This window comes from Penicillium canariense (genome assembly GCF_028826845.1).
Source record: "Penicillium canariense strain IBT 26290 chromosome Unknown utg000001l_segment0_segment0, whole genome shotgun sequence".
NCBI classification, from domain to species: Eukaryota; Fungi; Ascomycota; class Eurotiomycetes; order Eurotiales; family Aspergillaceae; genus Penicillium; species Penicillium canariense.
In genome coordinates, this window is record NW_026622728.1 from 4,592,219 (window position 1) to 4,617,001 (window position 24,783).

General features: G+C 46.2%; 7 protein-coding genes across 7 annotated transcripts; 3 read left to right on the forward strand and 4 right to left on the reverse strand.

Moving 5' to 3' along the window:
• Positions 1-489: 489 nt before the first annotated feature.
• On the forward strand, positions 490-2,102 carry N7482_001563 (uncharacterized protein; the record flags this gene model as incomplete). Its single annotated transcript, XM_056683688.1, has 2 exons — positions 490-794; positions 914-2,102. The coding sequence occupies 2 exons, from the start codon at positions 490-492 to the stop codon at positions 2,100-2,102; spliced, it is 1,494 nt and encodes a 497-aa protein (XP_056547294.1).
• Positions 2,103-2,672: 570 nt separating this feature from the next.
• On the reverse strand, positions 2,673-6,946 carry N7482_001564 (uncharacterized protein; the record flags this gene model as incomplete). Its single annotated transcript, XM_056683689.1, has 8 exons — positions 2,673-3,493; positions 3,551-3,752; positions 3,804-4,082; positions 4,135-4,241; positions 4,301-5,400; positions 5,455-6,616; positions 6,670-6,855; positions 6,904-6,946. The coding sequence occupies 8 exons, from the start codon at positions 6,944-6,946 to the stop codon at positions 2,673-2,675; spliced, it is 3,900 nt and encodes a 1,299-aa protein (XP_056547295.1).
• Positions 6,947-7,372: 426 nt separating this feature from the next.
• On the forward strand, positions 7,373-9,472 carry N7482_001565 (flavin-containing monooxygenase; the record flags this gene model as incomplete). Its single annotated transcript, XM_056683690.1, has 7 exons — positions 7,373-7,601; positions 7,797-7,971; positions 8,020-8,193; positions 8,259-8,323; positions 8,380-8,516; positions 8,580-8,946; positions 9,006-9,472. The coding sequence occupies 7 exons, from the start codon at positions 7,373-7,375 to the stop codon at positions 9,470-9,472; spliced, it is 1,614 nt and encodes a 537-aa protein (XP_056547296.1).
• A 4,784-nt stretch (positions 9,473-14,256) lies between these two features.
• On the reverse strand, positions 14,257-15,939 carry N7482_001566 (YchF/Obg family ATPase; the record flags this gene model as incomplete). The annotated part of the gene is made up of 9 exons (XM_056683691.1): positions 14,257-14,276; positions 14,362-14,398; positions 14,453-14,658; positions 14,711-15,074; positions 15,139-15,245; positions 15,295-15,330; positions 15,384-15,445; positions 15,503-15,663; positions 15,727-15,939. 9 exons carry the CDS (start codon positions 15,937-15,939, stop codon positions 14,257-14,259), a joined length of 1,206 nt encoding a protein of 401 aa, XP_056547297.1.
• A 316-nt stretch (positions 15,940-16,255) lies between these two features.
• Positions 16,256-18,314, reverse strand: N7482_001567 (uncharacterized protein; the record flags this gene model as incomplete). The annotated part of the gene is made up of 7 exons (XM_056683692.1): positions 16,256-16,292; positions 16,351-16,544; positions 16,612-17,045; positions 17,148-17,360; positions 17,423-17,848; positions 17,990-18,012; positions 18,067-18,314. The coding sequence occupies 7 exons, from the start codon at positions 18,312-18,314 to the stop codon at positions 16,256-16,258; spliced, it is 1,575 nt and encodes a 524-aa protein (XP_056547298.1).
• A 766-nt stretch (positions 18,315-19,080) lies between these two features.
• On the forward strand, positions 19,081-19,326 carry N7482_001568 (uncharacterized protein; the record flags this gene model as incomplete). The annotated part of the gene is made up of 1 exon (XM_056683693.1): positions 19,081-19,326. The coding sequence occupies one exon, from the start codon at positions 19,081-19,083 to the stop codon at positions 19,324-19,326; it is 246 nt and encodes an 81-aa protein (XP_056547299.1).
• Positions 19,327-20,905: 1,579 nt separating this feature from the next.
• N7482_001569 (uncharacterized protein) lies at positions 20,906-21,304 on the reverse strand (the record flags this gene model as incomplete). Its single annotated transcript, XM_056683694.1, has 1 exon — positions 20,906-21,304. The coding sequence occupies one exon, from the start codon at positions 21,302-21,304 to the stop codon at positions 20,906-20,908; it is 399 nt and encodes a 132-aa protein (XP_056547300.1).
• Positions 21,305-24,783: the final 3,479 nt, after the last annotated feature.

The window sequence follows — 24,783 nt, forward strand, 5'->3', positions numbered from 1 at the left end:
AGTTTGCGTGCCGTTCATTACCCAGTTTTGGCCATGTGCCCAGAGCCAATCATGTAAATATTTTTCGCTTTGAGGGGCGAGAGCTATCGATAGATGGGAAAATCCCAGATAAGGGGTAAGATACAGTTCAATAGACCCACATAAGATAAGGAGTGGTCGAACTCGGTTCATGACCAATTAAGCGGTATCTATATGGAAAAATACGTTATCTATAGCACTGCGGGGGTACGTCATCTAGGTGGAGGTAGTCTCGCCCTGGGGACGTTCAAAGGTGATGTGTACTTAGCTGCTGCCCCTTATAACTACTTCGGACCATGTGGAGCTCCACCTCCACTCCGACAAATTGCGGGGTACATATCTAAGGACTACATGATTACTATGTGCCACTCAAGATACTAGGGGCCAGAGGATGATTTAAAGAGCCCATATGGCTTCATGGATCCAGCTTTCATGGACCCGTTGCAACAGGCTCTCGACTAAGATGACAAGATGAGCACAATGTCGAACGAAATAAAGCTAAGCAAGGTCCCATCAACCCATGACATGGAGCGAGTGACCACGGAGGTTCAGAATGGAGACCTCAAGCAGCAAACTACGCGGAACCTCGACCCAGCCCTGCAATTTCTGGACGCGGAGGAGGTCGAATATACCCCCGCCGAGGCGAAGAAGGTGCTATCCAAAATCGATCGAGTTCTCATGCCCTTGCTCTGCTGGGTATATTTGATTCAGTTTGCCGACAAGACATCCTTGAACTATGCCTCACTGATGCGTATCCGTGAAGACACTCATCTTGCGTCTAATTCCCAGCAATATAGCTGGGTTTCAAGTATTTTTTATGCCGGTTACGTTTGATGGGAGTAAGTATAGCCCTTGTGCCATTTGCTACCCAAATTGTATTGATCTCCGGATGAAGGTTTCCCACGACATACCTGCTCCGTCGCCTGCCACTGGGCAAGTACACGGCTGTCAATATCGTGCTTTGGGGTATCGCGTTAGTCTGCCACGCAGCCACTCACAACTACGCAAGCCTACTCTGCGCTCGTTTCTTCCTAGGCATGTTTGAGGCAACAGTCACCCCAGCCTTTGTCTTGTTCACCTCCTGCTGGTACAAACAAGAAGAACAGGCCAAGCGCATGGGCTTCTGGCTTAGCTGTAACGGTGTGGCTCAGTTACTCATCGGACCCATTGCCTACGGACTGGCTGGTGTACATGGAACGACCATTGCAGTCTGGAAGATCCTATTTCTTGTTCTTGGCCTGCCGACTATCATAACGGGGATTTTCTATCTGCGCTACATGCCAGATAATCAAATCCAAGCGCGGTTCCTGAACCACCGCGAGAAACTCATTGCCATTGATCGCATCCGAGGCAATTTCCAAGGTATCGGCAACAAGACATGGAAGTGGCCGCAATTCTTTGAAGCTTTCCGCGACCAGCGTACTTATCTTTATGTACTATTCTCATTGTTGATGAACATCCCCAACGGAGGAATCACGACCTTTGGTTCTATCATTATTAGCTCATTTGGCTTCTCTGCCCGCCTGTCCCTCATGCTCAACATGCCAATGGGAATTGTCGACATTGCCTGTAAATTGGGGTTTACCTATCTCTCTGATAAATTCCTCGATCGCACCCTTTTCGCCACAATCGCAACTTTAATCCCCATGGTCGGTGGGATAATGATGATTGTGATTCCACTTCATGCCAAAGCCGGCTTGCTGATTGGATATTATCTCATTGGTGCCGCGGGGACAGCTTGGTGTCTCATTATGGTGATGATATCCAACAATACCCTCGGCTACACTAAGAAAGCAACGGTGAATGGTCTCCAAATTCTGGCCTACGCAGCTGGAAACTGGATTGGTCCTCAGACGTTCCGCTCGAAACAAGCACCAGAATATTTTGATGGCAAGCTGATGGTCGTTGTCATGTACGGCCTGGCAGCGGTTACTCTGGTGGTGATTAGGGTGGTTAACATTGTGGAAAATAAGAGACGCGATCGCCAGGCAATTGACGATCCTGCCGCATTAAATGCTACTGTTGGCACTGAGTTCCTGGACTTGACTGATTTCGAGCAGCCTGCTTTTCGCTACGTGCCTTGATGGCTCACGTTTGAACATGAGTTGGTATATGTTTTGCAGGCTTCATTCCAGTTCATCTTGACTAAGTTCCCTGGTTGACTTGTTAGTATCCAAGGCGAATTATGTGTATCTCATTGATGTGCGCTATTTTGAGGCTTGAAACCTACCTTAATAATATGTTGCTGAGGTAGACAGCAGTCTCATTGGATCAAGCAACTATTGTTTCGATTGCTCGATTATCTATGTCTTTTTTAAGTATTTAGTTACTATCTGTCAGTAGGCTCTTTTCAAATAACAGTTACAAGCTAGTATTAATGTCAGTCTGTTATCATTTTAACAATTGGTGGAGTGCAGAAGACAGATACCAGACGATACGTACCGGATAATTCGATATCCTTATTCTGATACTGTCTAATTTCCATTGCATATCGTCCATGTTTATACTTCTCATGAAATTGACTGCTAATGGTTCGATATAGGAGTCCAATCTGCCTAGACGCTTTAAATATTGTTCTCTAATCTATCATGTAACAGGCATATATAGCCCGAGGAAGTAGAGGAAGACCCTAGAACCAATCTTGCTTTGGACCCTCATACTTGCTCGGCCAAACTCCTACTCGCAGCAACACTACCATTAGCAACCGGCACAAATGACGGCATGAACGTCGACTCGTCCACACCAGACCTATCCAACTCCCCGGGAGCTCCATAACCACCACCACCAGGAGTCTCAATAACGAAGCGATCCCCGGGCTGAACACGGATAGAGTTTTTACCCCCAACATTGATATGGCGACCAGCCTTAGTTATCCAAGTATTCCTGCCACGCTGCCCATCCTGCCCACCTCCCATACCGTAAGGCGCGAAACTGCGCCGTTCAGAAAGAATAGACACAGACATGGGAACCCTGAGCTCAACATCTCTGATAACTCCATCGCCTCCAGGGTACAATCCTGCGCCACCACTACCATCGCGGAGACTAAAACGCCGGAGAATAACCGGATATCGACGCTCAAGAGATTCGGGGTCCGTAATGCGCGTATTGGTCATGTTGGTGTGTACACCACTTGTACCAGCCCAGCCGGGACCTGCTCCACTCCCGCCAGCGATGGTCTCATAGTATCCGAAGCCATTATCGCCGTCGTTGCCAAAAGTAAAGTTATTCATGCAGCCCTGGCTGGCGGCGCAGATACGGAAGCTCTTGAATATGACGTCCACGATCCGTTGGGATGTCAGTACGTTCCCTGCACACACCGCCGCTTCGAAGCTCGGCCGCAAGAGCGATCCCTCTGGTATAATTATTTGTACTGGCTTGATACAGCCGTGGTTGAGGGGGATGTCAGATTTTACCATGCAGCGCAGGGCGAAGATAACTGCTGAGTTACAGATTGCGATTGGGGCATTCCAATTTCCTGCTGTTTATTAGACCCGGGCGTCTGCACTGCGAGATTGGGATAGGGCAAGCATACCGTAGACCTCTGGACCTGTTCCTGTAAAATCGAAGATGGCAGAGCCATCTGATGGGCTGATAGTCACTTTCAGCTTGATTGGGGTGCCGTCGTCCATATAATCCACAGCGGATATTTCTTCTCCATCGCGATCATGGGCGAGATGCTTCAAGAGATTTCGCACCGCTAGCTCAGCGGAATCTTGGATCGCGCACATGTACATCTATTACAGTTAGCTAAATGCTTTTCTTTCGATATGACGAATGGGAAGTACCTGAACTACATCCATAGAATATTCCTCAATCAGCTGCCGCATGAGACGGGTACCACAGTGGTTTGCAGCAACTTGAGCTTTCAAGTCGGTGATATTATCCTGGAAACATCGGGATCCGCTAGAGCCGGGGAAACGTGCAGGCTCCACGCATAACAGCCGGTGGAGTTCTTCCTCATCGAAGTGGCCCGCACGCACCAGCAGATGAGAGTCAAAGACCGCTCCCTCTTCCGATAGGAGCTTTGACAAGGGCGGCATGGAGCCTGGAAGGATACCGCCAACCTACACAAAGGGGTTCAGTGAATGCGTTACGCGCGACATGGAGACCACTTACATCCGCGTGATGGCCGCGTGAAGCAGCCCAGAAGATAATTTCTTTTCCATTGGAGTCAAAGACCGGAGTAATCACCGTAAGGTCAGGAAGGTGAACACCTCCGAAGGCTTCCAAGAGATAATGTTAGATGGAGGCCGCAGCACCGATTTTGAATTGAAACACCCACCTGGAGTATTGGAAAGCAAAACATCACCATCCTGCAGCTTACCCTGCCACTCAATAATCTGTGACCTGACCGCAAAAGCCATACTCCCAATCATGGCGGGAACATGAGGCGCGTTGGCGACCAAATCCCCCTCAGGTGTGAAAATTGCACAGGTGAAATCGAGCCGCTCCTTAATATTAGCACTGATACTAACGTTCTGCAACACGCGACCCATTTGCTCCGCAACACCCATAAATCGATGACGGAAAATCGAAAGCTGGATTGGATCAATGGCCTCTGTGCTCCCCGCTTTTGGGCCAGAAGAGCGGACGTCCAGGATTAGGACATCTTGAGCGATAGTCGCGCTGGATTGCGGGTTGACCAGAATTGTCTGCGTCTTGTCAATGACCAGGGCTGGTCCTTGAATTTGGCAGCCATCACTTAAGGTGTTGAAGTGATATACCGGCGTGTTAATCCATCCCATCGGACTGAAATATGTAGATTCCCATGAGGTAGGGACAGCACAGACATCCTCGGGCTTAGACTTCAAGGACGAGGTGAGAGCAGCAACTGAAGAGCTTTTGGAGAAAGTACTGCAGCCAATTGCCCGAACACGAATGGTGTCAACGTACACCATACGGTTGGTAGGAGTGAATCCAAATTGCTGATGGTGAGCTTTGACGAATGCTTCCTTGGCATCAATCTCCGAGCTATCCCAGGAGATCATGATTGAAGTCTCGCTGCCATCGTACCTCATACTTAGATAGCGGCGTGTTTGAACGCTGTTAAATGGTTCCATGGTCTGACTGCTTCGCGCGCAGGCGGCAAGCAATTCCATGTCGCGATTGATCGCGTCAATGGTAGAGTTGTCATAGGGCCTTGCGCACACCCGCTCTTCCTCGTGTACGACATCTGCCAGTCCAATTCCATAGGCGGAGAGAATAGAGGAGTACTTGTGGATCAGAACTCTTTTGATTCCAAGGGCTTCGGCGATGGCGCAAGCATGCTGGCCTCCTGCACCACCGAATGAAGCGAGGTGATGCTTTGCAACATCATGACCCTTGGCCTCGGTCAAGCTTCGAATAGGCCCGCACATTGCGGAATTGGCGACTTGGAGGAACCTGCAAAAGACTTTAGTGACTAAGTCCTGTCTTTTTGTTGTAGGTAACACTTACCCATCGGCAGCCTCTGCCCACGTCAATGACTTGCCGGTCTCTTGGTTGATAGTTTGAGTCAGGTCCTTGAACTTGGCGAGTACAATATCTCTATCCAATGGCTCATTCTCGTTGGCACCAAAAACCGACGGGAACTCTTCTGGAATCAAACGACCCAGTGCGAGATTCGCATCCGTCACAGTTAACGGACCGCCTTTACGGTAGCATGCCGGTCCAGGGTTGGAAGACGCACTCTCCGGGCCAACCGACATAAGTCCATCTTTCCATGTCAGTATACTACCTCCTCCAGCGGCGATAGTATTCACATTGAGCTGTGGTGCCTGGATCGAGATTCCAGCAGTTGTTGTTTCGAAGATATGATCCAATTCACCGTCGTATCGACTGACGTCGGTACTGGTGCCCCCCATATCAAATCCAATCACTGGAGTTCCAGATTCTGTGTCGAAACATGTTTGGGAATAGCCTATGACACCGCCAGCCGGCCCGGAGAGAATGGAGTGCAGCCCGGAAAGGCTCGACGAGGGAACCAAACCACCATCTGACTGCATAAATTCCAGTCGCGTCTGCGATTGCTCAATCTTGGGAAAGTTCTTTGAAAACTGTTGGAGATATCGTTGAATGTTCGGGGTTAAGTACGCGTCAACCACGGTAGAGTTGCCGCGCGGGACAAGTTTTGGCCTTGGAGAGATTTGATGCGACAGTGATATACATTCAAACCCAATATCGAGTGCCAACTCTCTGATTTGCAATTCATGTGTTGGGAATATGTAGGAATGCATAAGACACACTGCCAAAGACCGGTAGCCCTCATGGTATATTCTCCGCAGGTAATCTCTAGTGTTGTCCAAGTCGAGAGGCTGAAGTACTTGGACCACCTCACCGGACGTTCCGATGTTTGTCTCAACGGGCTCTGGAGAGTGAAGTGTGATACTGCGGAGATTTGAGTCATTGCAACTTCCTACTGTCACGCGCTCTTTGACTTCAAAGACATCTGAGTACAACGGTTTCGGTCGTCGAATCGTAAGATCGAACATGTACGGTCGGCTTTGGTTGCCGATCTGCAAGATATCCTTGAAGCCTTCTGTTACCAGTAGGGCTGTGCGCTCGCCCTTGCGCTCGAGTAGCGCATTGGTTGCGACCGTTGTGCCCATGCGAATCCATTCTGCTCAATTAGCACTGCATCAAACAAGCACAAAGTTTAGTGAGGAGTCTCACCAACATCCTTAAGATCTAGTTCCGAGCCTCGTGGGATTGTAGTTTCATAGTATATTTCCAGGACGCGACGAATTGCCTCAGTTGGTGCGTCGGCGTAGTTCTTAGGGTCCACAGACAAGATCTTCACGATGATATCGTCCCTGTCGAGAATTTTGCAGATGCAATCCGTAAAAGTACCTCCGCGATCTATTCATAACAGTCAATACTGCACGAGCACTTAATGATAGTACTAACCAATAGAAATGCGGAGCGGCTTTTTGTCGATACTCTCGGGCATGTTGATCGAGTCAAATATCACGGTGTCGTAGTCGGTGTTAAAGGATGGGCTGCCGACAATCCTATCACTACCCGCCCTCGGTGCTTTATCGCTTTTTAAGGAACAGCATACACCCAAGGCAATCTTGACGAGTGGGGTGCAAGACTGATAACGGTTCGGCTTTCCACCGAGGTGGAGGAGGGGGTGGTGCTGGTGGAGCTCCACCACTTTACCTGCGCGCTTTACAGAGCATGGTGGAAACAATGCATCCTCCACCGTATACCATCAAATAACCAAGCATGTCATATAACGGACCTAGGTAGAAGCACCCCTGCTTACCTGGGGTAGACTCATAAATACTCCGAATCCGCCTCCTACGCCATAATTTTATCTCAACGGAGAATTAGATAAACACGCTGATCCTTTATCCTATTTCTTGTATTCACAATGGGCTCTATTGGTGACTACTATGAGCCAAAGGCTCCCAACAAGGTCGGCAAAGGGGTCAAATCCCATTACGAGATTGTGGAGGAGCCAAGTCGATCTGGTCGCAAGATCCGTATCATCGTGATCGGAGCTGGCGCGAGCGCGTTGAACTTTGCCCACGACATTGACACAGGCACATTGGACACAGACCTGGTCCTTTACGAAAGAATCCCGAGGTTGGTGGCACTTGGTATGAGAACCGGTACCCCGGATGTGGATGCGACATTCCCTCTGTGAACTATCAATTCTCATGGGCGCCCTCCGCGGACTGGACCTCTTTGTAAGTGCAAAGGAAAACCCTTCCCGCAGACTTTACAACAGCCCAGGACTAACTTGGATGGTGGAAGTTACTCGGGCGCACCTGAGATTTTGAATTAATTCAAAGGAATCGCCGAAAGATACGGACTTCGGAAATATATTCGCCTGGGCCACGACGTTGTAGGCGCGTTTTGGGACGAGCATGACAAACAGTGGCATGTCAGGATCCAGAGGGGAGACGACCCCGATGATGTCTTTGAAGACAGCGGACATATCTTAGTGAATGCAAGCGGTGTGTTGAGGTGAGTATCTCTTATCCGCGGTCAACTTACAGGACTAAACTGCTTCAGTAAGTGGAAATGGCCTGATATTAACGGCCGGGAGACTTTTCAGGGTCCTATGCTTCATAGTGCACACTGGGACGACGGAGTTCAATTGCAAGGAAAACGGGTGGCCGTTATCGGCTCAGGCTCATCTGCAGTACAGATCATTCCGAGCATTCAGCCCAGTGAGTTTCATTCACAGTACGCACAAGGGGTATTCTAACAATCGCTATCGAGGTTTCTTCCCTCAAATGCTTCATGCGCAGTGCCTCATGGGTGACTGCAGGCTTTGGTCAACGCTTTGCAGGAAAGGGGGGAACTAATTTTAGATGTCAGCCCCTCTCATGGGATTCCAAAATCTGAAATGTGGCATACTGACAGTATTAGATACCGAGAAGCAAAAGGATATTTTTCTCAACGACCCTCAAAAATACCTGGCCTATCGCAAGAATATTGAGTCCGAGCTCAACTCCCGCTTTCGGTTCATTCTGAATGGATCGGAGGAGCAAGCGAACGCGCGAAAAGTAAGCTGCCACTCTCAACCGGGCCACATCCCTAATCGATTACTGAGACAAACTTGTCACTAGTATGCCGAGAAAGATATGCGGTCCAAACTCGCAGATCGCCCTGAAATCGCAGACTCAATTGTACCAAAAGATTTTGCAGTAGGCTGCCGAAGACCCACCCCTGGAAATGGATATCTCGAAGCGCTGTGCAGCGAGAATACCTCAGTTGTCTCCCAATCCATTGCTGAGATTACTCCGAATGGCATCAAAACTGCAGATGGGAGTGAGCACGAAGTCGACGTTATTGTGTGCGCCACCGGGTTTGATGTCAGTTGGCGGCCATCGTACCCGACAATTGGCCGGGAATCCCGCAGTCTGAGTGAACAGTGGAAGGATATCCCAAGGACATATCTTTCCATTACAATTCCAAATTTTCCCAATTACCTCAGTAAGAGCATTCAAGCGCCCCACATCTTCACTCTTGCAGTTATAATTAACGCTGGACAGTATTCAACGGCCCCTTCGGCCCGTACGGCCATGGAAGCTTCCTCCCAATTACAGAGACCCTGTCTCGGCACTTCCTCCAGATCCTGGAGAAGATGTCGTCAGAGGGTGTTACATCCTTTGATCCCAAAGCCGAGGCAGTTGCGGATTTCTTCGAGCATCACAGAAACTTCATGCCGCGTACCGCTTGGACATCTCCATGTCGTTCGTGGTTTAAGCAGGGGACAGTTGATGGGGAGGTAATGATGTGGCCTGGCTCACGAATTCACTTCTTTGAAACTATGAAACAACCCCGTTGGGAAGATTACAATCTGAGTTACACTACATCCAACCGATTTGGATATCTGGGCAATGGTTTCGCTGCACGCGAGTTTGATGGAAGTGATTTGTCTTGGTACCTGGGTACTATAATTGGGAACGAACTAGCGCACCTTCCGGATGACGACTTTGAGGAATTTCTAGTCCAATAGGTTAGGCAAAACCTGCATCGAGTTAATTCAAACTTTTGGGACTGACACTTTTCGCGACAAATGACCTTTTAACACTATATTTGATTGGGGTTACCTCTACATTGAATAGCCCATCAATCTCTGAATACAAGAACTGTACTTGCTTTGCTAAGATGCACACAAAGGGTGCCAATCAGAATGGGATAGGTATTGCCGTCCTTTCCTTCCTCCCGATTACTCTACTCTTGGACTTTCTCCATCTCACTCAATCAGCCCTAGCCATAGTTCTTAATGCAACGTACAGCTGCGCCGGCAATGGAACAAGGCCGCCACACTGCTCCTTTCTCGCCTTATCCCGGATGAGTTTTTTCCAGGCATGAAAGTCGGTTCCACTAAGGAAAACCCTCAACCGTAATTGAGAAAATAAAATAACCGTACTTCTGGTATTTAATTTGAATCCTGAGTATCGAATAATAGAACAACACAGTTCAAGCAAATTTAATAAGCTAAAACTATTTTTGCCCAGCCTTCCCTATTCGCGGGAAACTCTTTGCCCCTTTCCAAGTGAGACCGACGATAACCGATCTGGATGCTCGGCTTTCCTGGTAGAAACTCCACCCGTAGTGCATCTATGCGTGAGGTCTCAGGGATGATGTCATGCTGTGTAAAGCCTTGCGATTCAATCTGCACCACTCGTTCAATGACCAGGGCTGTATTGGCCATGGACCATCTCCCTTCGGAACTCGGCCAAAGTTTCAATAGCTGGAGTGCCCGACGCCTAAGATACCAGTCTCGGCACTTCAAAGCGCAGAAAACGAGTGGCGTGACAATCCCCATCCAGATCTCTGGGCGCGCTTGCACCAGCATTTTCTCTGCTATTTGGAGAATTTGCCGGACGAATGAGAGGCAACTGTCATATCTTGTCTCGCCGTCGGCAAGTTTATCGTGCATCAAAACCCTGGTTGAGAGCACCTTACTCCAAATATCCAAAAATGAGATCATTATCTCAGACCGAGGCAAGTCTTCGGCAGCTTGGTTGTCTCCACGATCCGGTTGCCCCCAGCTCGAAGTTTCCCCAGTAATGCCACCGCTACACCAGTCCGCTTTGTGACATCCCCTGCCGCTGGTCGAGACCGTACTTGGAGAGCCAACCAGCCGATGGCTGTAACAAAGCCAGCTGTGACTTCTGCGGACTCCAAAGTTTCAATATCTGGAAACTGACTAGCAATCACATCCGGAAGCTAATTCAAGGAGACTCACGACCGAAAGTTATCCGGATCCAAATTTCTCTTTATTAAGTAGATAATAGGGTCCTAATGAGAGGTAAGAATAATTCTATTAGGTTACACAAGCACCACTTATAGCTATAATATCATCTTCCTTATCCGCTATAACTACGATAGCTTTTCCTTGAGCGACTAGAGCTTGCTTCTTCTATATAGATATAAACGTGGGTTTAAACGTGTAAACTATATAGAAAAAAGGGGAAGGTCCTATAGGGGTAGCGTAAGCGTAGCGGGGCTACGCTTAGGCTATCGATAGAAAAGGATTAGCTAGCTACTATCTCCCTACTATATTACTAGTTAAGTAGCCGCCCTACCTAATCGCCTTAGTCTTGACCTATGATAGAGTAATAATTACGAGATAAACCTAGCGTTTATAACTTAATATTACTTATTACTCTTATTAAAATCTAAATATCCTTCCTAAGCTCTAAAAGAGCCTATAAAATATTACTTTTCTTTATTATTATATAAATATAATTATAGCTAAACGAATCGAGCTATCCTTATAAGTTACCTTTAGCTACGATAGCCGTCGTCGTCTCCTTTATAATCCTCTTTTCGCGCTAGTAGCTAATCCCTTATAAGGCCCCTATTAGTAGTAGCCGTTAAAAATATCGAAGAATACGAGCGTCTTATCTAAGATACGAAAGACAACCTAGGTACTCGACTCGAAAGTATTAATAGGAAGTTAGAATAACTATCTAAGAAGGATAGGACTTAGCCTAGATTAGATACGGCTAAGCTATACTCGCTAAAAGAGGAGCGCTTAAGTATAGAGAAGTTCCTTTAGATATACGTCTAGTTATCGAGCTATATTAATTAGATTTAGCTAATATCCGACGAGGCGGGACTATCTCGGGGATTAGGCGGAGCTAGGGCGTCACCTAAAATAGTTATAAATAATAGCCTATAAGAATACAAAAATAGCTTAGCTATAACTACTACTAAGTTAGAAGAGTATATATAAAATATTATAGATTAGCTACTCGTAAAATTAAGGACTATAATCTCCTCTAATAAAGATACTTAATATTTATCGAGGCTACGTAATAAGTAGGAAACCGCTCGGTAGTACTTAGGTATTTACTTACGGGTGGATAGTTACTTAAAGGATAATATTAGCGTTATCGAAAATTACGGTACTAGCGATACTCTACAATTTATAGTCTCCGCGAATAGAAAGATTCTTCATAGAAAGAACTAGAGCCTAGGTTAGAGGAGTAGGTAAATAGGAGACTACGTAAGTAGCGAGTCAATCTAGTAGTTATTGTAGGACCTCGTAGCTATTTATACTAGCTACTCGAGAGGTAAAGTATCTATCTTAAAAGCTAGCTCCACGCTAAGCGTAGGCGATATAATAGAAAGTGAGATAACTACTAAAGTTAAGGAATAATACGGGCGAGGCTTTACTCTAAGACCGGCGCGTATACTAGATATATAGATTTCTTCACCTAGTATCCGTAATTAGTAGGTAGAATTCTTCGATAGTGAAATATACGGCTTGACTAGAGAGGGATTTGCTTTATCAGTAAAAAGTCTAGTCTTACTGGAGAATATATTCCTTTTTTTGTATTTAAAAATTATAAAATACTTTTACTTTCCCCCCTATCAAAACAGGCTTCTACTATAACACAGACGCCGAAACAGGTATTCTATCATACCAGCAAAACCGATAAAAGTATATAGCCCACTAGACCTTGTAGGGAATAACCGAACGCTAGGATGGACGATGCTCCCATAGCTCTTTCGTTGGTTCCTGGGGAGGTAGAGCTCCTGGAGTCCACAGGTGCGTTCCGGCACACGTGGTGCCCGCTGGGAACTCTCAGAGAAACAGTTTGGCTGTCTCAGAGTGCCAGGAGGAGCTCAACAACGCGATCTTCCCCCCTTTTCACGACGCGCCGACGCGCCGAAAACCGAGTCTCCGAACCTCACGAAATACCAAGCATCACAGAACCAGTACCAGAGAGGAAGTCGTTCCCCCTCATACGTACGCCCCTACGACGGAGAACGGAACTTGTCACTCCATTTATCCCGCCCGAAAATCGTTTACGGTGCCGGATCTCGAAGATTACGCGATGCAGACGCAAAGAGGAAGGCCGGGTATGATTAACACAACACAGTCACAATAACTACTAGCAAAGAACCTACACCCGAGAAGACGACTACACTCTGCTCTGATGCCGCGACGCGTCAAAATTAACCTCCAACCTCACGAAACACTAAACATCACAGAACTAGTACCAGAGACGAAGTCGTGCCCCCTCAAACGTACGCCCCCACGATGGAGAACGTAACTTGTCACTCCGTTCGTCCAGCCCGACAACGGTTTACGGGTTAGACAGACGATGATACGCTGGGCTCGGGGTAGAGATAGTTGTGTGGTTCATAGCCTCAATATTGGATATCGTAATAACAACGACACTAATAACACCACCACTACTACCAAAAACACCACTAACAGTTCAAAACGTCAATTCGATCCTTACAATATTTTACAACTTCACAGTTGACTTGTGTCCTAATAGATGTTATGCCAAGGGGCGCGTCCCAGATATGGCTTTCTGTCACGAAATATCTATTGTACGTGGCCATAAATCAACACGGACCTAGAATATCAACGAGTAAGCGACAAACACTTCTACTGCTACACGCATACGGTAATATTGGCACTCAAAGTAGCGTACCTCCAAAAATACAGAACGAACCATAGTAGCCTCTACAGGAGGGGCCCTACCGGCAGCCCATCTACGGTGCTTAACTTACCGCAGACGAGTGATTTTGTCAAACAGAAGCAGAAGGGGCCAGGAAAGGTCTAACAAGTCATAGATACAGAACAACTATTATAACTATGAGTATGGTGTAACTGCTGGAAGCAGGAGAAGGAGGTCACTTTGGTCAGAGCGACTCATTTTCGAATGCAGGAAGCAGGAAGACATGTATTGATAGTTGAAGGCTGCATAGCTGCTAGTAAGTTAGATCCCAGATTACGTGATGTTTAGATAGTGGCAGCCTAATAGGCTGCCACTACCACTCTAGGCAGAAGGCAGCTACTGTAACTACAAATAGCTGCCGTCTACTTGTATAGTTAGAGAATGATTATCACACTTGTACCTCAGTCCAGGGTTTCAACTCAAATTTGGCGGCTGGGACAGTATATGAGTAAATCAATCAATCAATCAATCAATCAATCAGAATGGGGCTTCCCAGGAATAGAATACTCCTAGGAGTACAGGAGCAAATGCTTGATTAGACGATCTGAAGTGTGGACCAACATTAAATGGCAACCGCTATCTGCACGTATTACAGAGAAACGCCTCAGAAATATAATAGAGTCGATATTCCCCTTGACGAAACAGCGCGATATACTTGTTTGATTTGAGTCTCCCTCTTAATTTCGCAATCGGCCCCGGTGCGATCTTCTAGTTAAAACAACTGATACAAGTTCTGGCATGAAATGCTATACAGGAACGCCGGCACTTCATCCGAATCTCCAAGTCAGCCGGCCCCGACACAGTAAATCTATTTCTTATTTGAAACGTCTAAAACAAAAGAGTTAGCTCTTTGCTATAATAAATACGAGTAAAACAGCTGGGACAGTAATATCGGTGTCGAATTGTAACTTACTGAATTGGAAGTGGATAATGTCTCCATCTTGGACAACCTAGGGAAATATGAAGTTAGCTGCTGCAACATGAGGAGGGATCCTTGTACATACGTAAGTCTTTCCTTCTTGTCGGTATTTCCCAGCAGCCTTAATTGGGCCCATGGACTTGCCACCTTCACAAAGATCGTGGAAATTTTGGTACGCGACCACTTCAGCCTTGATAAATCCCTTCTCAAAATCGCTGTGGATAGCTCCAGCAGCTTGTGGTGATAGGCACCCTCTTGGGATGGTCCAGCATCTAATTTCCTTCTCGCCAGCTACGTACAAATCAGCGCGAATTCATCCAGACGGAGCATATTACGAGCAAACCGGTAAAGTAGTATTGCAAGCCAAGCTTAGTGAATCCTTCAGTGATGATTTTGTCCAGTTTTGACTTGACTTTGCTCTCCTTGAGGAACTCGGCTTGTGCGGCTGGATTATCTTTCATACTGTAAAGTTTCTCTTCAAACTCAATAGAGAAGGGAACAATGTCTCGGGGAATACCTCCGTGCTCGGTGACCCACTTGGCTATGAGCGGCAGGTACTTGCTCTTCTGTCTGAGGTAATCCTTCATTGTCAAGTTGACAAGGTAGATGGTTGGCTTTGTGGTGATTAGCTGTATCTTCTCGTTGATGAGTGCAATCTCGGCTGGTGTCCAGCTTCCATCTCTGACTGGCTGATCCTGTTCCAACATCTATTTCACGATTATAAGCACATTTAAATGGTTAGACCAATAAGGCCGGAAATCTCGGGCTCACTGTTCGGATCTTTGTCGTTGTCTCTGTGAAGAGAGGTAGCATCTTGTATTTGCCACCTGCCTTTTTGACGATTGCTTCCTCGGCAATGACGGTCTTCTGCAGAATATCTTAACAAGGATTAGCTGGCGGCAAGCCGATTCAAAGGGCAAAACAAACCGAGATCTTTCTTGCAAAGCTCGCTTTGGATGGTATCTAGAAAATGCACCGATTAGTTTCATCATCTTAGGTGACTTGGATGAACTGACTCAAGTCCCGGACGGGATCGATCGAGTCATCGACATGCAAAACTTCATCGTTATCGAATGCTCTGTCATAAAGTCAGAGTTAGTGTGAAAGCGCGGCAGTTTTGTGACGGATTCCAGACCTGACAATGTGGAACATGCCGTCAACGGCCTGGATATGAGATAGAAAGGCATTTCCAAGTCCCTCTCCCTGGGAAGCACCCTTGATCAGGCCGGCAATGTCGGTGACCTGCAGATACGCTGGGTACATGGAGGGCGGCTTCCAAAGGTCACAGAGAAAGTCCTATATATATTGCTTAGTTCAGCCATCCATTAAATATCCTGGCTGTAGAGTATTTTAACTTACATATCGAATGTCGGGAACAGCACATCTCGCCTCATTGGGCTCAATTGTACAAAAGGGGTAGTTCTCTGCGGCAGCGCTCTGCTCGGTCAAGAGATTGAACAGGCTCGACTTTCCCACATTAGGCAGACCAACGCATCCCATCTTTAGGTTCTTGCGAACCCTTCCGAAAGCGACAACATTGTCCTTGACAGCTTCAACCTTCTTAGGGGGCATAGTGACCCGACTGACCGAACACAAATGAATGTTTTGTTTTACGGATAGCTTGATCTTGGAGGGGTAAAAAGAAAGAATCCCCTGGCAAAATTTTTAGCAAGTGGTTTTTAGGCCCACTTTAGGATACGGAATTACAACGTGGGCATCAGACTTTGCTAGCGGCCCCCAAGGCTTCTGTGGGCATCTGGTTGTACACACTTTCATTGGCTAAAATAATCTTCGACCCATTGGTACATGCCACCCCACTCCCATAGTCCAAATAACCAATGAGAGATAAATACCATTCTATGCCCACAGCTACTTACACCTGTATCTGTTACGTTGGGAGGAAATTGCCAACGATGAGAGATGGACTAGATGGGACGCGTCAGTGTACGAGCGTAAAAGAATCCCAGGATTTAATGCACTTACATATCGTGGTTTTCTCGTCGAATCGTAAAGGAGAAGCAGCATGGGATCGCCCCGCCCTCCTCATGTGTAGGGCTTTTAAGAGTACAGCTGGTGAGTATGGCCTTCCGGGAGTTGTCGAAAGCAATCGCGCCGAATGTCTCCCAGTAGCTAACCAGCTGATCCTCGGTAATGATTTCATGGATGGCGAGTTTAGCCTGCAAGCAGACATCGATGAGTTCGTGGTGCAAAGAAGATAATCGGACCAAATCATCCAACACTCACATCTCGCGAACTCTCAATCGGGACGTCGATCAACTGCGCCATCTCATTATTACCTCGGAAGATCTCGCCCGTCCGTCGCCAGCAGCAGGCGGGGATGGCCATACTGGCGAAGACGCGGTCGTACTCCATCAAGCTCTGTTCAAACCATATCTCCACCAGGATCAGTTCGACATCCGTCAAGCTATACATAAGCTCTCGGAATTTGGGCCGAAACTTGTCGAACTGTCGGAGAATCCTTTGGCGGGACGCATTCTGCATGTTCTTTTCTATGTACTCATTGAGTCTGGCGTACCCCTTGACATAGTTGAAGGGCTTCAGCAACCCAGCGTCGTACTTCGCTTTGAGAAGCTTGTTCATGCGCTCCTCTGGGGGGTCAGATCCCGACGGGTCTGCAGCAGTCATGTAGTATGTCTCGTGAGCCTTGTTATTCCCCACTGTGGAAGCCGGTCGTTGAGTTGAGTCATCCTATTGTGCCTGGCCTTGTGCCGGTGGTGGAAGACGAGTTTGCGGCAGACCATGTGATACTACTCGCGTACCTATAGAGTTCATCAACGACGGATCAGAGTAGATGCCCGGTATATCCTGATTTTGGAACATCGCCCTATTATTTAACAGACTGTTACTGAGAAAATCACCGAGCAAATTGTACTCGTTCGTGACCTTAGGTGCATTAAACATGTACGACTGATGGAACCAATGCATGTCCTGAAACTGGTTCTGTGAACCCAACCAGTCGTTGTACGCCATCACTGCGACCCCATGTTAGCCGAGTCTGAAAGTACAAAAGCATTCGACTTTTTCTTGCGCTTACGCCACTGAGAATTGGAATCGAGGCCCCGGCCAGAGGGGGGAATGTCCCCAGGCCGCGCCGAGGAAGGCGAGATTCCGATCGTGCCATCGGGGAGGATTTTCTGACCAGCAGCATCCGGGACGTCGACCGTTCTAGGCATACCTTGAACGTTGGCCAGCTCATTGTTGGAGGAGCCTTCTTTGTCTGCGGCCGAATGGTCTTGCTTACTTTGCGTCTGTCTCGTAGGTTCCCTGAGCTCATCATGGCACAGATGGCCGATATCGCGCTTTATACATCGGGTGCAAGGCCGTCCCTTCACGAATTGAAACTGGTCAGCAGGCACATCTTCTGGTTTGCAACGGCGTTGGCAGCTGGTTCCACGGGGCACAGGAAACGGGAATGGGCTCAAACGAGGGAGGGAGGTCGTACCGGATCGCAAGTCATATGCTGTCCCACACGACCAAGTGGCTCCAGTTAGCAAAGTGGTGTCCTCAAATATATCTCAACATTGGAGGCTGGCTAGCCGCCCTCGAGGGTTTCGCAGGGAGCGACTCAGGGCGTTGTAGGGTGTTTGCATGTTGAGCTTACCGAGCGACGACAAAAGACACATGCTGGGAATAAGAATCAGTCGTTAGCGAATAATCACTTCCCAATCTTCACGCGACCCAGGTCCGAAAATTGTGCCCAGATCCGTATTGCATGCATCCTGTGTGAACGGTACCTTACCGTGATTCACCTTGCGAGGCTTCTTGATACTGGGGCGACTGCCCGTGCCAGTCGTTTCGAACTTTGCCGCAGATGCTGCTTGCGATTCCTTTGCCTGCGTATCCTTCCCTTCATCTCCAGTGCTAACCCTGGACTTTGCAGTCGCGCTTTTCTCGGTGCCCGTGCCCGACGCACTTGTCTCTGTCATTGTGATCGATAATCACGACTGGGTAAGACGCCGCCAGTCAACATTGGCCATGTTGGGGAAGGGGTTGAACGTCAGAGTTCTTGGGATCGTGAATGCGGTCAATCACTTTCAACCAGCTCCGCATGGGGATGCTCGATCTTTTCCGGCTCGCCACGGAGAATCCCGCTTTGCATTAACCATGATATGCTCGGGCGCTAAGACTGGCTTAATACTGGTACAAAGCAGGTGTCGGATCATAATTTGATTGAAGAACTGTGAAGGAGATCACTGTTTGAATGTCAAAAGACCCACGGCCATTCTGCGCGGGGTCGATTTACCACACAAAACATAGTCGACTCGTACAGAGGTATGAAGTACGGAGCACACTTCGAACATTTCGATTCGTCCTTTTTTTGATTATTCTTCAGTTAAGCGTGACAGGGAAAGACTATCCGAAAGTGAAGGCTGGGCTCGCAAACTCCGAGGAATTGCCGCACTCGGCCGGAACTCTTTGGTCATGAAAACTGACTTAAGGAACGAGCCTGCTTAGAGAAATGGATCTGCAGATCATCTGAAGTCTGTTTGGTTCAGATCGCAAAATCATCGGATTTATCAGTGTTCCATGGCTACAACGGTGAGGTGAATCTTGAGCGTCGATTCAGGTTGACATCCCAACACAGTGAGAGACTGATGATGACTAAATTTTTGATGAAGTCAGGTTTCGGCCCCACAGAGTTATCCTCCTCCAACCTCTTTATTGTCTCTGAGAAAATCACAGCATCTCACGATGCCTGGAACCAGGTTTAACAACAACATCATCTCCACGGCGGTGTCCGTTAGCCATGTTTATCTAGAGGGCGACGAGACCGACTATCTTGGAAAATGTTTCACCGGAGAGGTGAAAAACGTTCACCTCACGGTTGAGAATCAATATGGCCAAACCTGGGACTTAGTTTGCGAAATTGCTGAAGATATCAACTTCCTCCCCAACGAAGAGGTTGTGCTGTTGGAAGATCAGAGTAGGCAGTCTTAGGATCCGGGATTAATGGATTATCACTGACTAGCCATATCTAGGGGTCCATAAGTTTTACTTTCAACAGGGCAACAAAAAGACTTGGCTATTAAGCCATGCCAGCTGAACATTCCTGTATGGAGGTTGTGGCGAGATAGCCCACCTTCGGGAGTACGCAAGTCCACCAGTATTACAACCCCAACATTATTGTGGATGATGCTCTCGGCATCCCAGTTACATTCTGAATTATTTTTTAGGTCACTCCGTACAAAGGATAGCATATTCAAAATTTGGTAGCCCACACATGACGATCGACGGCGACTCGGGAGGCTAGTTCCTTGCAGTACATCTGGGAGGAGACGCGAAGGATATACCGTAAAAGGACACTCATTCATGTACTTAGTTTATCTCTTCGCGATTAATTGCACTTTGTTACTCGTGCTTACTTTATTTGCTGGATCTGTTGACGGTGATGGGCTGGCCAATTGAACACGCACCTGCTTGTATCTGGCATCGGTCGGTAACTGGGGCTGAATCATGATTGAATTACTCATCTGCTAAGACTATTCCATATTTCAGCTCAATCGCCAGTCATCAGAGTAAATCAAAGAACCGAGCGACAGATTAAGAATGAGTTGGAGGGATTGGTGTGGTCTCTCCTCAAGGCGAATTAGTATAATAAAGTATTTATTTTAGATTATATATATATGATAAATCGCTATGAAATGCTATTAGTCTATATTATAGGTGTTTCACTATTAAACACGATATTTAGCATTACGTTTTGCTTTATGTAAAATAAATAGGAAGAGTTATATAAATAGGCATTATAAACTTTCTTCATATAGCTTAAATCCCTGATATTCTAACCACTAGTTCTCTATACTAACCGGGATATCGCTCTATTAGGTGCACTTTGCGATAATTATCTAGAGTATCTATATTTACTTTATTTGAATCTTCATGCTGCTCTTTGTCGACTAGCTGCCACTCTCTGCTCTACAACCCCCGAAGATATATCATGGTTGTTCTAGCGGATTCAAAGCCTGCCAATAGACTAAGAGGAAGTCAAGCCTCTAGTTGAAATGCGAGATAAATAAATTGGGGCATCCTCAGGCGTGGTTCTTCCCCGATGAATTGGGTGCCAAAGAGCGTAAATGACTCATTCTATGCCTCTCTTCGGCTGACCAATGTTTGAGGCTGATAGTACTGTTCTTCGACCTATTTGAAAACTAAAAGAAATAAATTTTTGGGCTCCTCAGAAGGTAAAAATCCAGAATCACAAAAAGAGAAGTAATCTAACGGTTATAACTGGTAGACACGAGGGGAAATATTTATGACCTGTAAACATGATCATGCATTAATTCTCCAGGATGAGAGATAAAGTGTATGCTGCAAGATGCTGCTTCCCAGGCTACGTCTTGACGATCGGACAGATTTTGACGTACACGACTTCGGGAGAGAGCAAGCCACAGACAGAAAAACGGATCCAGCCTCGATTTAAAACCTATCTTGGAAGTTTGGTATGACCATAAACACGGTTACCTCTCCGTGGATTGCAGGTGAGCTTCCAAGAAGAACCACAGGCCCCACCCAGCCTTTAATCCCGACGAATAGAGGAACCGAGGACGTAAATCCCTTGAAGAGGGTGTTTCTTGGCCAGAGCATCCTCTTGTTCCCAGCTTTCCAAGTTCAGCTTGATGCCTGTCTCTTTCTGCACTCGCTCCCAAAGCCTTCCCCAACTAGCCAGGTCGTGGTAATAGTAAGGAAGACGAGCGGTTGTAGCATTCAATGTATCTTGATCTCTGCACATGACTACTCGGCAGACAATCATAGACCCGGGTTCAGCGGCCATGAGATCCAGAACTGGTTTAGCCACTGTCACTTGCTGGTCGAAATTGAAGACGTGAAGGAACAGGGAGATATAAACAATTCCAAGCTGGCCCTTCAGTTTCACAGGAGCGTGGTTGATTCCAAATTGCCATGCCAATTCTGACATGGACGGACTGTGGAAATGGACACATACCTGTGGCGACGGGGCTTCAGTGAGATGCGATGCCAGGCTTTTACACAGTCTATGGACGCCAGCTAAGCGGCACGATTGTCTCTGTCGTGGCTTCGACCTTGAGGCATATCACAAGCCACGTGTTTTCGAGGACCAGCCTTGGCCGTAGCGTTGGAAGAAACTGAAGCACGGTTAGCTGGAGAAGACCCCCACTATTGGCGACTGCTACAGTATCTGTGCATACTGTGAACATTGCAAGTTACAGAAGTTATGTCGATCTGTGAAGGGGTATTTTTCCACTAAGAACTGGCTGAGTCCGTATGTTTTTGTGCGGCAAGCCAGGTCAATCCGGAATACCGGTGTCGTAACACCAGTACTACAGTAGCCTCTTAGGCTACAGTATGAGATGCTTTCAACGGCGATGCAATTTGGAACTAATGTTAGATCCATTGTGATGTGAGGGGCTATGAGCAAGCCCGCATGTTATGAAGAGTAGGTTGGGATGAATAATGCGCAAGGAGGATTCGGCTCAACGGTAGTTGAATGAGCCAAGAGGGATAGAAGATAAATATAAGATGATCTGAGTGATGCACTGGACAGTTCTTCCATCAATCATCCGACTGCCCTGGCGCGCACAGTGTCAAGAGATCTTGTCATAAACTGCTCTCATGGACGTTGTATTAAACTCATATTCCCTCATAACGAAAGTAACCGCGCTAGCACCGAGAATCAAAACGCATTAAATGTCGCGGGAGGATGCACCGGTGATATCGGCGTGTTTGATGCATGTCGTAGAAGGGATTGCACAGTACAGTGTTAGAGTCGTGGATCCTCGCTGGGTGCATCGGTGTGGAGCGCCACCCAGATACTTACTTTTTATTGTCTGAGAAGCCCGAGTTCTTTTGCCGTGTGCTTTCGAGGGCTGGCGGGAAAAAAGGCAGCACGATGCCGGCGACGTCGAAAGTAAAGCGTATGGACCCCTTGATTCTCAACAGTGAGGCGAACATTTTTTGCTTCTCCAGTGAAACTTTTATCAAGGCAATCCGTGTCATCATCTCCCAGATACTGTAAAGGTAACGAACTCGAATTGCCGTGGAGATGACTTTGTTGTTAAACGTGGTTCTAGGCATTGCGGATGCTATGTTGTGTTCAGAATGATTAAAGAGGCTCGAGAAGGAGGATATTGAAAAAGTACGAGTTCAATTTGATATCTGGCTATCGCCTTGTAGCACAGTGGTCCGACTGGAGGCCCTGTACGGCAGGGGGTCAAGCTCTTCTCCTGTCCTCCCTGGAGCTCGGTGATGTATTCTCTTCGAACCACCTCCGTAGGAAGGCCAGAGAGGGGGAATGTTAGAATATTAGGAAATGCACATGTCCATCAAAGTGGGGTGTCTTTGGCTTGGTTTGGCCAATCGTTTTCAATGCACACCTTACCGTACTTGCCTCTGTAGGGGTCAGTAAAGGGGTTGAGAGGCGCTTCTGTGGTATCCAAGCGGGAAACTCTCCGGACAGAGTACTCTGCAGACTCAGACTGAAATGCATGTCCCACAAGGCTCTCGGCTCCGAGCATAAATTCTGGTTCGCTCAGGTAAGTCCACGGAGATATCTCGGGATTGACACCATTTGCCAGTGAGATTTGAACATTTCCAATTGGGACCAAAAAAAAAAATGAAAAGAGAATCATGCCCTGGTGAACACAGACACAAATATCCCGCTCTTGGACAGTTACGTCGGGCATTGAGCATCCCAAACTCCCGAGTAATGATGGACGGTTTTTCGTTCAGCGCAACATACTTCCCTATCCCAATCCAATAATACAATCCCGAAAGTGTCAGCTAGGCAGTAAACGAAACTTTCTTCAAAAAGGCTTGATTGGTTTTACGAGAGTTCCTGTACGGAGTTACAGTACCCCTTGAGGTCACCAACAGCCGCCCAAGAAAACGCCAAAGTCTCCATAACGCGGGAAAAGGTATCTCCGTGACAGGCCATCAGCTCAAGCACAGAGAGGTTGATAAAATGTCACAGCAAGCTGATACTGTATTAGACCTCGGCAAGGACCGCCTAGGACCGGACCGGGACCGGGACCGGACCGTACTATATAGGGCTTGGTCCTTACTTTTAGGACCGCTAGGCGGTCCTAACTTTTTTAGGACCGCACTACTACGGTCCCGGTCCCCCGTACGGTCCTATAAACAAGATTAATATAGGAAACCCCGTAATATATATATTTTATGTAGAATCAGTTAGTATTTTTCAGTATTCTATTTTTATTCTTTATTTATATAGGCTAATTTTAGCTTAAAGAGGATTTCTGTAGAAAAAACTAATAATAATAATTTCGGCCGAAAAAACCTAATTCTTTATCTCTACTAATTATATATAAAATCTATATTATATCTTAATCTCTTTAGGATACGCCCTAATAAACGCCTCTAGATATTAAAATTAGGTAGAGGGATCTTATTATCTTCTAGCTTAGTAAGCTAACTATTAATAGCCCTTCTCTTTCTTAGTACTCGTTAACTAGGCTACTAAATAGATACTTCTATAGAAGTATCTATTATCCTACCTTCTTTATTATCGCTAATAGGATTAAACTCTTTATTATCTTACTTAGTATTATCTTACTCTTTCTTCGTATATTTCTCTTAGGTAAAGAGAAACTTATCTATTAGTATAAACTACTCTAACTATATATTAAATCTTATTATATATATAAATATTATTAGATCCTAAATAATCTATAGTTTTAATAAGCTATAGTAATAGTAGTATATATTATAAGTAGAGTTAAAGAGTCTCTCTACCCCGGAGCTACTAGCCGGAGTTATAAAGATATCTCGAGTAAGGCTTACTAGGATAGGATACTCTATCTTATAGGCCTTCTAGAAGACTAGGGGTATTAATTAAATAGTACCTAGAGAGATATAATATTAATAAAAACTAAGATATATTAGTATAAGAGAGTATTATTAGACTTATTACTTCTAAGATATCTTATAACTTTATCTAGAGTAATTAGCGTTAACTAGAGAGAGGTAGTAGATCTTAGAAGTATATTAATATTAGAGATATTATTACTTAGTAACTAGGTAGTTAATATTAACTATACCTCTATATAATACTATTAGTAAGGCTCGATATAAGTCTTAAGGGACTCTTAATACTATAGTATTTAGTATTTCTCCTATTCTAATATCCTAAAGAACTTAAGCTTATTTCGTAGGCCTAAGATAGTCTTAATTATATAGAGATTATTCGGATTATTATTAGTCTAGCTATAATACTTCGTAAGCTTTTTGTACCTATACTCTAGCGCTAGTTTTATTACTTTCTTCTACCTAACTCTCTTTCGTACTAGCTATATCTTTACTTTATCAATATAGATAAATAAGGTATTATAGATCCTAAATATATTATAGATAGTTATATTAGTTATCGTTAATAGAGATAAAATAAACTTAAAGAAAAGA